The 17,967-nt window shown below is 36.7% G+C and overlaps 1 protein-coding gene and 1 long non-coding RNA gene across 5 annotated transcripts in view; one reads left to right on the forward strand and one right to left on the reverse strand.

Moving 5' to 3' along the window:
* Positions 1-9,082, forward strand: part of VPS41 (VPS41 subunit of HOPS complex) — a gene marked incomplete at its 5' end in the record, with an annotated part of 109,148 nt that extends 100,066 nt beyond the window's left edge. For all 4 annotated transcript variants that reach the window (XM_084509809.1, XM_084509812.1, XM_084509810.1 and 1 more), the window contains 4 exons: positions 5,613-5,712; positions 6,523-6,567; positions 6,886-6,965; positions 8,457-9,082. In XM_084509809.1, the coding sequence (XP_084365935.1) occupies positions 5,613-5,712; positions 6,523-6,567; positions 6,886-6,965; positions 8,457-8,537 (306 nt within the window). In that variant the 3' untranslated portion in view covers positions 8,538-9,082. The remainder of the gene's footprint in view (positions 1-5,612; positions 5,713-6,522; positions 6,568-6,885; positions 6,966-8,456) is intronic.
* A 4,326-nt stretch (positions 9,083-13,408) lies between these two features.
* On the reverse strand, positions 13,409-15,394 carry LOC311431853. Its single transcript, XR_014689668.1, has 2 exons — positions 14,729-15,394; positions 13,409-14,641 (listed from the first exon to the last, which is right to left on the reverse strand). It is a non-coding gene; the product is annotated as an uncharacterized lncRNA (long non-coding RNA).
* Positions 15,395-17,967: the final 2,573 nt, after the last annotated feature.

Here is a 17,967-nt window from a genome sequence, read left to right on the forward strand (position 1 = left end):
AAACAATATAGCAAAAAAAAAAAAAAGAGAGAAGGAAGGAAATTAAAGTGACTATTTTTCTTTACAGAAATTAAAGCTATAGCTTAAAATAAGACTGCTCCTGAAGTGTTACAGGAATGTAAAGTGCACCGTTACAAACAGATGGTGTGTCTACACTGAAATTTAAAGATGCAATCGCAGCTCTTGAACATGCTCACCTAAGTATCTTTATGTTGGCAAGCTCAGTTTTTGATAGCAGAACCATTTTTGCATTAAGCATGTGCTTCATGATACGGCTAGACCTTCATATAAATGTCTTAAGCAGCCTTTCCTAGCAGACGGCAATTCCACCCTCACTTCGTCATTACTACTGCTGCCTCATTAGCTGTTTCAAAGCTAGTCTTTGGTGTGTTGGCATGATGCCTGGTCACACCTCTTTGCATCATGTTTTGCAGGTTCCTGCTGTGGAATGTATGTCCTCTATTCTGGCCTGAGACAACTCCTTTCAAATTCCTGATTTGTATTACCTAATGTACCAGCCACTTCAAACTTGTATAGTGATCCAAATTTTTTTGGTTAGGACTTTGTGTGATCTCTTCAGATCACCAGTTTTGTACGTGCGTGAGTCTCATCTTTCCCATTTTCAAAGGCAAAAAGGAAAATCTTGTGCCAAGAACCACAAAGCAGGAGAATAAGTGAAGTTAGAACCCATTGCTTGGTTTGCAAGTCACTGCCAAATGTGAAAACTGTGCTGATCTTGTCATAACATCAGCTCCCAAAAAGTATTGCAGCTGTGCCTTTCTATTATTTAATTGTGACCTCCTTTTGCAAGCCCTGGTAAGATTGTTTTATGCAAAACTGTACTTACGCAAGTATTCAGGTACAAATTTCCTATTATGCTCCTAAATTTCTGTAGCAGTAAACATTTCATTAGATGTGATTTGAAATGTAGGTATGAGCTAAAAGCAGTGCTTTAGACAGACTTTCTCCCTTTGAAAACAATTATTTACATGACAACAAAATTAAGTGAATCAAATTGAATGGCTGCCAAATCATGCCATATGTAGCTTGCACTGTGCATTAGCGAATCCAGTAAGGAAGTCTAGTAATGCAATAAAATTTGTTGTAACTTCTTTTTTAATCTGGCATCTTCCCTGAATAATGTAAGTTTTTATTAAAGTTAGTATATTGCAGATTGATCAGTTCAGTTTAACATTTTATCGCCCATTAGAGGAACTGCTGCAACTGTTTTATGTAGGTATTCTAATATTACTTCCCCTCCACCCCAGTTTTAAAATATAAAATCAATTCATTTAGATTCATTACCTCTAGGTTTTATGGATTAGCCATTTTACTCAAATGTTTACTCAAATGATACCTACCGTAAGTTCACCTCAGCTCTAAAGTAATGTGGATAACTTACACCTGTGTGAAGGAGCTAATGTTTGCTGCCAAACAAACATGGCACTAAGATAGGATTAGGTATTCTATTGGATAAAAATAAGATGCTAATCATGTGAGACTTTGATCTTAGACCATAAGTTCAAATAAGTATCACTAATTTACTTCTGCTGTGGAGCTACAGCTCTGCTTTACAAGTAGGGGTCTATCAGCTACCTTATTATTTTTATCAGAATGCCCATTTTTATTTTCCCATTTCAGGAAATGCAGTTTTGCACAACCTAAAGCTGAGCATAGGCCTGAGTATTTTCCTAAACAGTGTCAGACTTAAGCACTTCATTCAAGTGTTTTTCTGAACTGGGAATAAAACTACAGATAGTTATTGCCTTTATTTCCCCTTCCCTTCCTAAGGATCATTTTTTATGTTTTCTATTTGTCATCTTCAAAGTTAATGTATTAAAACAACAACAGATAATTGGGTGCCACTGATATTTTATAGTGATGAAGTTTACTGACTGCTGAAACAATAGCAATTTTAGTGTTCTTGTACAGTAACATTGACAAAGTTATGAAGACATAGTAAAAACAAAGTTACAGTTGTCTGCATTTCAACAGGAGTAGTTACTAAGAGTAGTCTAAAACTTTTTTTTTTATTTAACTCCTGCAATCTAGTTCTTCAGTGCCATAAATTTGTAGATAAAATAGGCCATGGACTACTTCCTTTTAATTTATAAACTTCAGAAGATATGTTCTCTTAAGTAGGGATATGCATAATTAGTAGAAATAACATGTACCTAGTTCATTTTTTTAACAGTCAACATTTCCAACATAACTAAATACCATTCAAATCTCTGACAGGCTAACTGTATTGAGCCAAGACATACTGATATCCTGGCAAAAGCTTAATACTTTTCATCTTTATTGTTTGCATTTAAAAGGGCTTTCAAAGGCAAAGAATCAAAACTTAGATATCTCCGTACAATTGAAAAGTTGTCAAGATAAAGTTGTGGTTTTAAGAACTGACTTTTATATTTTATATATCACATATATCAGAACACCAGCCAGCTGTATTGTCTTTTTTATCCAACAGTCCTTAAATTCTTTAAATCTGCAAGTTCGTTTTTCCTACTGAAAGTCAGGATTCAGTCAGAATCATTTTTTTTTTTACAGTCTTCTGGAGTCAAACTCTATTTAACTGGACCTCCTATATAAGAACACCTTCACTGGGGGAAAAAATAAAACAAAATTACAAAAAAAAAAAAAAAAAAAAGGTTCTGAGACTCAATAAGTTATAATACTCTTCGTCAACAGTGAAATATTTGAATGTGGGAGGAATGCTTTCTCCTGGGATATCGAACTTGTCTTCAGTCTGTAATGTGTAAACTCTTGTCAAAAGGCATTTCGTAGACACAGATTTTTAGTCTGGTGCCTGTTTTTCTATTTCACATTCCAAGGTATCATTAGTAAGAACAGGTCAGGATCTGCTGATAGTGATTTAGGCTTCTAAATGAGGGATGGACAGCCAGCTTCATGCTCTTGCAGCCCAAAGCTCTGCAGTTTGAAGACCATCCTGAAAATGCAGGTAGTTTGCTACTTGCTTTTAAGTAAGCATGGTATTTGCCTGTTTTGAGCCCCTTGAATGAAATGGATGCATACAGCTTAGGCTTGATCAGCACCAAAAGATATCATTGTTCTGGTGTAATCTACTTTCCACACTTAGTGATGGTACTTTTCTTAGACTCATACATGTCCTCTGTTCCCATTAGGACTTCACCAGTGCAATTATTTTTTAAAGATCCCTTAGCCAACAGAGTGAGGTCAGTATTGCTTTTATGTGAAAATTGTAGCAAAATTGATGTTTACTAGGATTTCTGTGGAAAGCAAAAATTCTTTTTTTTTTTTCTCAATGAAACTAGTGCTATTGGTTTTGTTTTATTTTTCTATATACATCATTTTTGGACAGAAATTAATCAGTATTACAGTGATTTAGTCGTAACAAAGACTTTCTCTCTCTAATGTGTAGTCAGTCTTTGTATTTGCCTTTATTATTCACTTCTCTGGGAATTAAATTGGAAAGGAATATGAAACTGTTCCTGTGTTCAAGTCTCTGCTATCTGATCTCACAGTGGTTTTAACTTAGCAATTAGGAATCTGGGAAACTTTCTTAAAGTAAATCATGTAATCATGCTCCAGGTCTGTAGTTTCTATAGTTGCTCTATCACACTTCTCTCTCACAGAGAAGGCTGATATAAGAAGTCCCTTATCTGTACACTGGTGTGTTAGCCGTAACTCTGTTACATTTTCTGAATTTATAAAATAAGAATCTTTTCAGCTTCTGTCTATACCTGAGTGAAATATGCAAAAAGCTTGTATTGTTGGAAGAGATGCAAACACCTCCCTCATTTCAGAACAATGTGCCTAATTTCTGAACCTTTTTTGACAATTTTTAGAAAAAGACTTCAAAATATGTAGGTATTCTAATATTACTTCCCCTCCACCCCAGTTTTAAAATATAAAATCAATTCATAGGTTTTATGGATTAGCCATTTTACTCAAATGTTACTAGTTTAAACATGGATTAAACCTGCAGTAACTCTCTGATGTATAACTGGGGCTGTCCATCCATAATTCTTCCATTCCTATCATTCATGTCTGTCCATTCACAACAGAGGTTATGAACTAACAGACATCATTGATAATCTGATGAACACTGATTGAAAGAGCATCTGGAAAAGCTGTTAGGCTGTTCTGAATACAAATAAGCTGCTGTTCAGACACCTCGGAGGCACTAGGGGGCAGATGGCAGCTTGCGCAGTGGGATGCCTGCTTCTTGGTCATAATGACTAAAAATAACACACTTTTGATTGGTTTGTGACGCATTTTGGAAGCAATTAAGTAATTGTCCTTGAGAAACTTGGGTTTGGTTGAGAGCTAAGCTGAAGCAAGGCCTGAATGTGTTTCTTGTGCTTCAGGTATACCCTTCTGCATACTGCAATGGTTTCCTTTAAAGATAATATTAGACATATGTAAATCAGGACTTTCTAAATTTTCATGGCTTGTGGTTTTCATTCTGCAGTAGCACCTTCTCTAGCATAGCCAGAAAATCAGATTCTTTACCTCAATAAATGATTTGGTTGCAGATGTTTTCATTAATTTAGTGAAGTAATATATCCACTTAAAACCTCTTCATTCTCTAGCCTTAACATATTGTCCTAATTGTGTTTATGGTCCTATGCTTTTTTAAGGGTAAAATATTTCATTTTCATAATACTTTTTTCCAAAGTCTCCTGTAGTACAAATAATCAGGAGAAACAGATGAACTGTTTATAACACTTTATGACACTTTATAACACTTTTTAACACCTCTTTATAACACTTTTTTTTTTTGTAGATTTGCTCAGATTAAAATTGATTGTGAACCTTTTTGAAAACATTTTTCAGAACAATTACAGTCTTGGAAAACAAATTTCCAAACATCAATTTAGTATGTGGTGGATGGAAGAAAACTTTCACAAGTTTTAATTTGGGTTTGTCATATTTTCATGAACTTTCCTTACTATGCATTGGGAAATAATGCTCTATATAATTTTGATGCCCTTTTTGTGTTTCACAACATTGACAGACAATGACATGTCAATCTAATGTAAAATACTGAATAAGTTTGGAAAAAAAAAAAAAAAAAGGAATTTAAGACTTTTGCTAAGGAGGAACAAACTCCAGATCTTACATTAATTGCTTGGGCTTTTTTAATATGGTTTACTAAATGACACCTCAGTAGGAAATACAGATGAACAAAATATATTTGGAATTACTGTTTTTTGGAAAGGTTTTATGTTTAGTAAATGCCTTTCCTAAGGTAAGTAGGGAAGGTTTGGGTGGAGAAAGTTTTGAAATGGTTTAGAGACCATTTCTGAGGGACAATGTAAAAAAACGTCTCTCAGTTTTATTTTCTTAAGAGCAGTTCAGTGGAAGACTGTCGTAATTTACAACAGTAGTATGTTTGCAAAGGATTTTATATTTATTTAAATGTGTTTTTTTCATTGAAATAGAGGTGGTCATAGCAGGAGGTTCCTCTTTTCCTCCTTTCCTTTTTGCCTCCACTGCTAAAGATATAATTGCTTGAACATTTCTTGTGCTTTCTATAACAGCAAAACCCCATAGGTGACTTGCCAAAGTAGTTGCTATGCCCATCTACTCAATAACTGCTGTATTTTGTGTTCTTTGCACAATAGATCTTGCTGCGGGAAGGTTGCAAGAAGATACTTGTTGCCGACTCTCTTTCTTTGTTGAAGAAAATGCATCGAACTCAAATGAAGGGTGTTCTAGTGGATGGTGGGTACAGAAGAAACGTGGTGACTTTCAAGGTTTTCAAGTCTTTTACTTGGTTTATAAACCTAAGCCACATGACAGTCCATTTGGAAGCTGACAGAAATGCCTGAGTATTATACCTTATTTGTAGAGTACAGTAGGGTGTTAGCTGCTTTCCCTTTCACAAAGAAAGCACTTGTATTGCAAAAACAAGACCCAGCATGCAGCTTTTCACTTTCTTAGTCTCGGCATAGCCAGTAATACATTGTGTCCTGAAGTCTGTAACAATGGAAAATGCTGTTCAGTGCCAAAACAGTCAGGTAATAATAAGCTGCAACAAGATAGTTTTTAGAAATAGTTGAAAATGTTTTACAGGGTGCTAATTGTGTACGCAAAAAGTTCTGTGATTCATGCAAGATGTGTGTTAATGCCATGAGGCAAAAGCTTACAGAAACACAGAAGACCGGAGCTTCTGCTAGAAAGCACTGCAGAGAAATCAGGAACCCATCTTGTGCTGCTTTTTTTTTTTTGGAGTTTGCCTTGTGCCTCTACAGCCCTGTTATTAGTCTAGCTCCTGCACTTCTGCCTGCACCAAAATCATAGGAATGAAACATTTTAATAGAAATACTGCTTTAGTACTGCTATTTAATTTTTAATAATCTGTGGTAGGTATCTTAAGGAAATACTTTAAGATCAAGATCCATTTCTGTAATAGCAATATATTAATGCCCGCTTTATTAAAAGGAGAAAAAAAAAAGTAAACATGGAGTATGTTAATAAAGTTGTTACAAATGTATACAATTTATTTATTTTTTTTTTTATTTTTTTCCCCAGAAGAGAATATCTGTGAGTCATGCCTTTCTCCAATACTTCCTTCAGGTAGGATGCTTTTCTGGAAGAGTAAGAAACCCATCTATTTTTATATTCGAAGAGGAGCTACTGTTTGCTGTTATTCATAGAAACGTGTAATACTCTTCCCTTGGTAATCACTGTGTAAATTTCAGTCTCCTGTGCAAACCTTGCTGTTGAATTCCAGTGTGGGAATAGAGTGTAATTTGAACATTTTTGTTGTAGTAATGTAGACATGACTTGATGTATACACCGTGTGTATAATGGAATGGGGGTGTGTACAGCTACAGTCACTGAATTCTTTGTTTCATTGTCCTCTTGTAATGGATTTACTTTTCTTTTTCCCAGATGCATCCAAGTCCTTCAATGTGGTAGTGTTCCACTGCAGACACATGTTTCACAAAGAGTGTCTCCCAGTATCTAACACAGTAAGGAACTAGCTTACTATCTCTGTCACCTTTGCCAAAGACAAAAGGACAAATCATATCTCCTTTTCTCATTTGTGGAGAAGGGCATGGCTCTATCAGGAATTATAATACAATTACAGTAATTATTTATGATGGTACGTTATAATAGAATGTGAATAGGGAAAAGATGTGTTGGGCCACTGCAACCCATGTGCAATTTAAGTATGTGCAATTTAAAAAGAAATTACTGCTGTTTGAGAAGTACATTATCAATTTCTTCAGTCTGAATGGGCAACACAACTTTGAGTCATACAGAAAATATGACATGGTTGAATGTTTATTAGTTCTTTTCTATTGCAACAGCTTAAGTATGTTTAATTAAATAAAAGAATAAGATATTTTTTCAGGTGATTTTTATTATATGATCCCGATCCCAATTTGTGTTTCAGAAAGCAAATATTTAAATATCTTTGCAATTATTTTTATGCTTAGAATGTTTTTCTTCAGTAGGGAAATATTTTTTTTTCCAATGAAAACAAAGTAATTTCTAGATATAACCATGTTGGAATTTAGAAATGAAAGCATCAGAATAGTACTAAAATCAAAAAGGAAATGGGATTTAAGATTTGCTGATTCTGTTTCTCTCTGAAAATGAGCATCTATTTAAGTCACTTTGAGTCACCACAAAGTGACCAAGCAGAGTGCTTATAGCCATAGCTTGTATACTTAAATTATTATAACTTTAATGAATATTAGATAGCTTGCACAAGAAAGCCCACCAACTATTATCTATTCAAATAATATTTACCACAAATGTGACTATCTCACAAATAATCTAAAATTTATCTAGCAATCACAGTAGGCTGAGACAGGGATGGGACTGGGTAACTCATCAAATGTGATTTTTTAAATGTGACATATTACATAGTATTTATTTTACATATTAATATAAAGGTATCTGTCCATATCTGAAACAAATTCGCCACTGCTACAGTATTTCTTGGCCTTAGACAGCCAGTTGTGTTACTGATACTTGGTTACTGGTGATGTAGGAAAAGGAAAGTAGTGCGTGCATAAAGCATCACAGAGGGCTAAACGCAGCAGTAAAAATGAGCGCTTATTTGATAGTAAATGGAAAGGTGTTCAGGTGTGACTGTGACTAAGACAACCAGTGGTCAGTGGAGCCAGCTAAGTGACTTAGTCTCTTCTTCATGTATGAAGATAATTAGCGACATTTTGAGTCTGTATTTTTCATCTTTGTTGTGGAGAGAATTTGACTTACTCACCTGGATAGTGGTGGTAATACAAGTGGCATGAGTGGTGTACGGCCCTCTGACTCCAAAACAACCTGTTTTGCCATGCTCCACTACGTCACCTTCCTAAACCTATCCATTAGTAGTATTTGTAGGGAACAGCCTGAGAGTGAATAGTGATACTGGGACAAACATTGGCAATTTTCATTCATCTTCCCACATTCTCTAAGAGGCTCTTGATTTCTTTTTTTGTTTCCAGGTATCTTCTGTCCAGTTCTGCAACATATGCAGTGCCAAACACCGAGGACCAGGAAGTGCAATCCTGGAGATGAAGAAATAGCAGTCCCCTTGTTCTACATGCCAGTCTGTGACACCAAATCTGTTAGGACCATGCAGAGCTACTGTAGTTTTTGTTTAGTTGTCACTTCTGTATATAATTCTGAATGTGATTTAAAACTGGTTTCTTTAAGTTATCCTGCTTACCAAGTACTTTCTGGAAAGAGGAGATGTGAAAATCTTTACTTAGGAACTCCTTGTTCTATAGTTCATATTCACTGTTCCTCTGCTCAGCTTGTTCATTACTTGACTCTGGAACAGAAAAAGGAAATAAAAAGGGGGAAAAAAAGTTTGGAGATTTGTGTTTGGTATCAGTTAAAGTGCTTCACATATTGGAAACATATCATGGTCATGTAAAGAAAGATGAATCACTGTGAATTCAGCTCACCAAACTACTGTAATCCAGATTTACTCTATTAGTGAACTGTTTAACTTCGGTGAGACCCATGAGGAGTCTTACTGCTTTCCATGGAGCTGCTTCAGGACTTGAAGGACTTGCTGACTGTGTACTGAATCATATATTAAATTAACAAACTTGTTAATTGTTAATTCCATGCATTGGGAACATACCCTTTTTGCATGGCAACACATTCATTTTGTTATAAACTGGTTATTTACTCAGTCTTCACAGTGCAGTAGTTTATGCAGTTATGTTTTTCTAGTATTAAACCCATCCAGAGACTTTATATTTTAATGTCAGCAGTAGGTCTTTACACTTATAAAGTAAGTGTAAATGTAGTATATGACTTCATTTAAATACAGAAAAAAATGCGGCCTTTCAAAAATGAGATAACCAAGATTTTCTTTTGTCCTTAGGAGCTCAAAAGAGGTAAGTTAAATAAGTCTCTTTGGATATGAACAAAAACACATTTATTTTTAATTTCATCATCCAAAAGAAGTGATTTTTCAGAGTACATTATCACAGAATGTAATCTCTTCATAATGTTCTCTGATGAAATTAAGTAACACAAACATCCCTGTGAAAAGTTATTTTCAGAACTCCAAATATTTTTCCTCCATTTAGTCACTGAAGTTTGAAAGTAAACGTACATTGCTTCACCAACTAGTTGTGGAGTTTAAACAAGTAGTTAATATCTGAAGTTTTGAAAGAACACTGTAGTGATACTGCAGTGTATCTGTAAAACTGGAAAACATAATACCTCTAAGTTCTTCCATACCTTATTAGCATGTAGGTACACCTTAATCTATATTAAAAAAAAAATAAAAAAGGATTTCTAGTTTATGTAAATTCACAATACTCTCTTGCTATCCTCCAGGCAGTTGGCTGAGCTGCTCTACCAATCTGATGTGTGATTTTGTCCACAATGTGGTTTTGTATAGTACCAGGCTACAATTTTAAGTGTATTATAAATGCTGTAACTTTGCATAGTTACATATGACAGAACTATCAGTAAAAGGATAGATCCCTCAGAACATAGCAATAATATTGTATGGTGATAATACAAATTGCTGAAGGGAAAACAAAAAATGGTGCAGGTTATTTGTGGACGAGCAATAGATGAAGTAATGGAAGGTTAGGAACTTGGTAGTAGAGAGCATGGTCTGCAAACATCAAACGTCACCCACAAGAATTACTGCCTGGCTCTGTAGCCATTCATTTTCAGTGGCTAGTACACATTCTTAGGTATATTGTGCGTTTAACCCTTCTTTGCTATGCTGATCAGCAATGTTGCTTAGGTTCCTTGTAAACAAAATGGTCCAGTAAGCTCAAGGTCTGTTTCGTCATGATATTTGAGCTCTTGCATGCCAGTGAACAAGTTTAAAAACTTTTTTTAAAACCTTTTCCTCGGTAGCTGTAAGCAGCTTTTCCATGTTATACCCTAAGAATGAACTGTGCAGCACCATAAGCTGTCAGCTTCCAGGAGGAAAGAAGTCAAATTGCTCTTGCACAGTTATGCCACAAGGTGTTCTGTAGTTCACTTATGTGATAATTTAAAGCAAGTATGTTGTTTACTTCAGCTTGGCCTTAAATTCCCTAAAGCATTTGAGCAGTTGGTGACAGCTTGCCATCACTGGCAACCATGGTGCATTATATCCTGGCATATTCTTTGCATTATGCAAGTAATTTTAAATCAGTGTGTGAAAATCTAATCAGAATCTTCTCTAAATCCAAAGCTTCTTTTGTTTGGGCTTCAGGGACTACCCTTTTCATGTTCTTGAATTCCAAATCCCCTCTTTAAGCTTTCAGCAAGAAGCACATGTTCCTGACTTTGATTCATTTTTCTTCCTAAGAAACGTTCACATCATAGAAAAAGTCTGAGGCTGGAGTCTAAAATATTCAGCTACCCAAGAGCTTTTCTTTTCGAGAACAGTTCTGCCTAATAAGTAGCTGTAAAGTTGCATAGCCCTTCAGGAAAGCACAGAACAGTACCTACCCAGTTTCACCAGAGGTTATTTAATAGGTCGATCCATTTATCACAGTGCTTGTGCTTCAAACTGAGGTAAACCTAAGGTAAATTTAACGAGGGATTTTTGTTTTTTTCTTCACTGATCCATTTCATTCTGTATGATTTCTTCAGCTGTAACCAATTGTAACTGCAAGGATATGTGATGGGCCAAGTAGGAATGTATTTGTCTGCCATATCAATGAGACAAAAGTCATAATGAGTCTTAGGATTATTTATTTTTAAATCAAAACAATTGTTTGAAACCCACAATAGGCGTGTGTGATAGGTTTGGTGTCAATATTAGGCCACACTGAAATTTTGTCAGTCCCAGGTGAGGAGTGGCTGTTGTTCTCTCTTTGGGGTTTTATTGGGTGTTCTTTTATGGCTGACAGTGTCTGAAAGGGGACAGGGACAACCTCTGCAGATCTTTTGGGACTTACTGACGTTGAAAAGCATGATTGGTTTTTGCATCTCCTACTACAGCTGTGTTTGCAGGCTGGAAGCTATGTCTCAGTGGGCTTGAAGCAGCTCCTGAAACATCGATGTATTGAATCAGCTGTGCTTGGTGCATGGGCAGGAACCTGCTGTCCCGCATTACACGTGTCAGTGGGTCAGTTAATCCTTCGAGGAGTCATGCCACATACAAGGTATGTCCATGTGTCCTCCAGCTGCATCTGACAGGCACGCTCCTCCGGGGAACCTGAAGGCAGGGGCTCTCCTGTGCAGGAACAGGAATAAGTTGTTAGGTCTCTGACAGATGCTTAATGCTTTGTAGAGCTGGGGAGCTGAGCGTTTCAGGCAAGTTTTACCACTGAATTTAGTAGGAGTAGTGTTTCACCACAGAACTGGAGTATATGGAGGGTGCTTAGCTGTACAGCAGCAGCAGCAGGACATGTTCCTACAACTATTGCTTTGCAGCAACTCTGGTGTCACATCAAAAACTGCTGGTTTTGTAGCTGCCATTTCTGGCCTCCCTAGGCTTTTCTATTCCACACTCAAAATTAAAGGCATATATGGTCCTTGGGTAACTGTGCTTTTTGTATGCCTTAGGTTAGGTAGACCCTTCAGGTTTTAACCTTATGCACAACTATGTCAGTATGCAAGAGGGAAGTCACGTGCTGCTCTTTTGGCTAAGTGACAAAAGGACAGAAGTTGGACAGGTTAACCTGGACTGCTAAGGGCAGCGGCTTAGTGCTGAGGCACAGGAATGAAGGAATTGTCTTGTGTTACAGAGTCAGAGCAACACAGAATGGGTTGTTCCTGTTTTTAGATCCGCATCATGTTTCTAGTTGAAAAACCTATTTGAAATTCATGGACAGTTGCTGCTACTGGCTTGACTACAGAATCAAGTCAAGTACTACTATAAAGCAAAGGAAATTTCCATTTGTCTGCAATGTTTTGTAACTAGTGTTTTTAGTAGGAAATTGTTGCAACATCTTTTTCTAAATTTTGGCTGATAGGTGGGTAGTCACTGTCAATACTCTGTATAGACTGCACAGGCTGGCTTATCAAGTTTTCATCTTTGGAACTTTATTCACTTTCCACTTTAAAGTTAATGGTTATTGAGCTAGAGTCTTCCCATTTCTGATCTGATTTAGCATTCAAGTTTTACATGTCTCAGTCACCTTGGAAAATACAGTGTCATCTTGGCAGGTTGGTTGGATCAGTCCTTGCATGTGTCATTTGATAGTAGTTTGAAAAGAACTTGCAAGAAAGTTCTTACCTAATGCTGAATGAGGGCCTTTATCTGAGGAAAGGCTCAGTGAGAAGACTTTTCTCTTTCCTGTTGTGGGGTGCACTTTTGACTTCATATCCATGCAGCATTACTTTTACCTGTGTTTACAAATACTAGATACATCATCATTCTCTTCCTCTCTAGAACTTCTCCCCCAAACAGGTTTTCACCAAATACTAGTTTTAAATCAATTGCTGTACTCTCAAAACAATTTAAACAAAACTTCTAAGTAAAGAGTCATTCCCACATCTAGGGAGTAACTCTGTAATTACCTACTTTGGGGACTGAATTTTTACTCCACTGTGCCATGAAAGATTAATTTTGTCTTGGCATTAGAGAAATCCCTAGATGATCCTTTTCTCCAAGACAACACATGCTTTCTTTTACTATAATCAAATATTAAATTATGCTGAAAAGAGGATATCTGAAGTGTCTGAGGTATCAAACACACAGGAAAGCAGAATGTATGAGAAGTTCTAAGAGAAGGCAGTGAGTCATGGTGGAAACAACCTAAATTTAGTCTTAAATTTAATTTCAGGGGGATCATAATAAGCTTTTGCAACAGAGGAGGTCTTAGAGACCTTTATGTGTTCAGGCTGAGACTTTCCCCCAAGAGCTTGCAATCTGAATGGACAAGGTGCCAGTGGCTTCTGCTGCTGAGTTGTGTTCATGAGGAGTTGTGGTGCTGCAGCACAACATAAACAGTTGTGATGGGCTTTTTTTAAAAATCAGATTAAGGGGAAATGTTTTTAGAAATGAGCGACCATCCACATAAAATGCCATGCCTTGCACACAGTAAAGAAGTAGCACTGAAAGGTGAAGGTGGCAATAGTGTTTTTACTCTGCAGGATCTGTTGAACAGGAGCTCTTCGCACATGCTAGCACAAGCATCACTGAAGCATGTTACAGGGTCCATCACCAGCTATTAAGAGTCCTCATCTGGAATTTCTGCAAAGTAATGGAGATCTTTAGTTAAACAGAGTGGAGTTAATTGACCCCTGGAGTACACCACTAGCGACTTGCCTCCATCTGGACTTTGTGCTGCCGATCACGACCCTCTGGGCCTAGCTGTTCAGCCAGTTTTCAGTCTACCTGAAAACTTAATCAACTTCTACTTCATCAGCTTAACCTATGAGTATGTTACAGTAGATAGCCTCAAAAGCCTTGCTAAAGTCAAGATAAACAGTATTTTCTGTTTTCCACTCATCTACCAAGCTAGTTACCTCATTGTGGAAGGCAGTAAGTTTTGTAAAGCATGATTTTCCCTTTGTAAATCCATGCTGACTGTTCCTGATCACCTTCTTCACCTTCATGTGTCTAGAAATGATTTCCATAATTCATTGCTCGACTCAGGGACTGAGGTATGTTGATGAGCCTGCAGTTCCCCAGATTCTATGTTTTGCCCTTCCTACAGATGATGGTATCCCAGAGGATCAGTTAAAATAAAGACTAGGGCCTTGAAAAGTGACATTTGCTTTCTTCCAGCCTTCAGTTACCTCTTCTGATTGTCATGACTGTTAAAAGATAATCAAGAGTGATTTCTTCATGCTGAAGGCTTGTGCTTGGGCATTTTATAACACTGCAGCCCAGTCCAGAGATGAAAACAGTATAAATAACCACTGGGTTAGATCAGGATTCCCAAGGAAAGGGCAGATGTTCCTAAGCACCTGCACTTGGCAGAAATGTTATTCAGTCTTTACAATCTTTATCCACTGAAACAGTGCCAGCTTACTTAGCCTTGGTAAAAACACAGTGCATTTGAGCATGTTTCTGGCAGCAGATCTTCCTTTTCTGCCTTTTTCCTCCACAGGAAGCTGCTGCTCTTGTCTTGCTCACTCACATAGCCAACAACTGCGCTTGCAGCTCTCGCTGACTGGGAATTGCAGTGGAAATCCTCTCTTCCTCCATTTTTTGTACCAAGGAACTGTGCCAGGCTGGTCTGTAGATGCGCATCTTGTATCAGCTCTTAAAGAGCATATTTAATACCTTTTCACTACTGATGAATAACAGATGAGGCTGGACTCAAACTAATACAAAGGAATGAATAGAAACACTTTGTATGTGGTAGAAAGAGGAAAAAAATGGCAGGCACTTTTTTGGAGGAGGGAGGAAGAAAATTTGTTCCTTTAGCAGGATAGCTATAGAGGTTTAGGTACTTATTTCACTTAAAAAACAGTTGTTTTGGTAAGCTATGCATAAAGCAGGGTGTAACACATATGCTAGGGGTCAGAGATCAGAGGTGATGAGCTGAGGGCAGTCATCAGCATATACAAAATCCTCTGCAGCTGTTTTAGAGGTTAATGAAAGTTCTGCTTTTATAGGGTGCTTTTATTCACTGATGCTCTCTTTGGTTTACTTCTCATGATAGGACCCACTCACCTTTAAAAGACTGAAAAAAAGGCAGCCTGGATGTGCGTTCTCCTTCTTGCTAGTTTGTATTATGAATGAACGCCATAAAATTAATTTGATCTGGAGCTTTTCTTTTTGAGCAGGTTTTGATAGTCTGTAACTGCCCAGATGCATATAGTACAAAATTATTTTAATAGTAGAGCTTCGTGGTCATCTATAGGATTCATGGCAGAAGAGGTTTATGAGTGTCATTTACCGTTCTAGGAAGCAGTGAAAAACACTTTAATTAATAATGTGTACTTCCAAAACCACATTAAAACAAAATTATAAACACATTTAAAGAGGTTATACCTTCAGCTGCTCCTGTGAAATATGAGTATATTGATGGTTATAGTTGTTTTTACAAACTTGTTTCCGTATGCTGCATTGCAGTGTTATACTGGAAAGGCGAATGCTCTTGGATCTGAAGAATGAAAATGAGTTTTGTTGCACAGTGAGGTTAGGTAAAGAAATTAAATCATCGGGCTTTCTTAAAGAGATTTTGCTGGATATTGAATCCTTCCTCTCTCCTTTTGTGCTCTACTGCAGCCTGTTCTTTCATGACTGCAACCAGATTTTATGTTGAATTGAATCTAACTATGTCCCTGAATGGGCTGCCTTACTATTCATGCAGTGGCAAGAGAAATGAGATGATTTTATGTATTTTGCTGGGGTTGAATCCCAGCAAATAAAAACTCAAACTGGCCACAGATTTCTAGTATGATGTTGTGCTTATCATTTAATTCTGGTCTAAAGCAAATTTCTTTTTGAGGGGAGGAACCAACACTTTTTTTTTTTTTTTTTTTTGACCATTGTGATTGTGGATGCATTGTCTCAAGAGTATTCATAGTAACTGTTGTCAGCACATGATCATATAAGAGAAATAACCTAAAATGGGCTAAGAATATAAAACAGTTAAAAGATGAAATTAAAATCCTCATGGTAACGCTTCTGAAATATTCCCAGTCACTGAAGCATGAAACATAGAAAGGCAGAGTCCCAAAATATATTCAAGAAAATAGCATGGTGAAAGGGAATTTAAGGTTATAATGAAGTGGGTTCCACCTAAACCAGTATGAAACAAAGTTCCTGGAACTGAAATAAGTCAGAGGTGTTTTAAACCAAAGACTAACATGGAAGTTGGTTACTCTTTGCCCAGAAGACTCCAAATATAAAGTTACAAAAATTATATTTTCAATAAAGCAAAAAGATTTAAATATATTTGAGGAACCGTAAGAAGAAAAAATAACAAAAGGAAACCCCCAAACTTGTAATCAGGGCACATAAAATTCAAAGGAAAACATACTGTGTATCATAGAAATGCTGTTTGAAAGGGATCTCTGTAGTCAGGCTTTCATTTAAGGGTTTGCTGAGAAGAACGTGTTGCTAAGACACCTTGATACCGAGGTTCAAATTCTGTAAAAGAAGTATCAGAGAAAATCTTGAGGGAAAGACAGGCAATATATGTTTAGGAAAATATAGAATCAAAGGAGGGAGATAAATGAATACCATCAACAGGTAACACAGTCATTAATGATTTGAAATTTTATGTCTACATATAAAGCATAGTATTACTATGGTAGCATGGATAGTGAAGAGTCAAGGAGAACAGGAGGAGCAATAACAATGTCAGACTTCAGCCATTCCCAGGTTGGCTGTGAAAGTCGGGATTAGGCATCATGAGAAAAATACTTTTTCAGTGCTGCAAATGACTAACTCTCAAAACACCTAATAAGAGAGCACAAAAGGGGAAGCAGTCCTTGATTTTTGCTCTGGGAACTGCAGAGAACCTGAATGCTACAACTGACAAGCTGCTCAAGAAGAGAGTTCTTAATAGGATCAAAGTCAATATCCTTGTAAGACACAGCAGCAAAAAGAAGAAGTAATCTGTCACAGAAAAGGTTAACTCTTTAAAGAGAGAGAGAAAAAAAAAAATTTAAACAAAAAAATAAAAGCAGCAAATTAAAAGCAGTAAATTGCTTATGAGTGGTACGAAAACTGCCAAATTCATCATAGTGGACTTTTAGAAGCATCTCTCCAAAGCAAGCTTTGATAGGCAGCAGAAAGAAGAGCCTGCCTAGATATAAACAGATCTCCTTCAAAAAATGCAAAATGTGTCAAGGAAAATGGAAGAACATCACATTCCGGCAGTTTGTATCCAGCCACAATAGTATAGGCCAAAAGAGTCAATCAGAGGCAACATGATGAAACTGAAAGCTAAGGCTAAAAATTTTATTGGTAAACTACGGAGGGATAAGGCCACCTGTATAAAATTGAATCAAAAAAGGATTTCAGCAAAGAGTCCCTAGCAGGAAAAGTAAATGAGTTCCTTGAAGATGTATTTATTATGAAAGTGCTCAAGGAAAGCCTAGAGTGGAGCCTTTTTTAACAAAGAAACTTCTGAAGTTAAGCTGTCTATAGGAAATGTGTGTGTGTGGGGGGGGGGGAACAATAAATAGTATCAAACCACATGCATCAGTAGGTATTCACCTAAAATTCTGATGGATCTCAAGACAGAATAATGCTACATGATTACCTGTTGTATGTAAGCTGTGTTATAAGTATTATAAGAGGAATGAAAAGTAGTAAATATGCCACTAATATTTTCTAAAAAGGTCCAAGATGAATCCATAAAAGTAGACCATTCAGTGGAGATATCAATAGAAGCACCATTAAAAAGAGATTAACATATCTATTTTATATCACATACTAGGGAAAAGTGAGCATGGATTATGGAGATTGAAGGTATCCCACACATTTATCTGAGTTTCTGGAAGGACCTGATGAACTTGTCAGTAATTGATTCAGATGTTCAGAAGTGTTTTTACACGTACAGACAAAAACTCATGTTAAAGTCCTTCTACAGGTGCTTTAACGAGAGAGAGAGAGAAAGTTAATTATCA

Source organism: Aythya ferina (assembly GCF_964211825.1).
Source record: "Aythya ferina genome assembly, chromosome: 2".
Classification (NCBI taxonomy): Eukaryota; Metazoa; Chordata; class Aves; order Anseriformes; family Anatidae; genus Aythya; species Aythya ferina.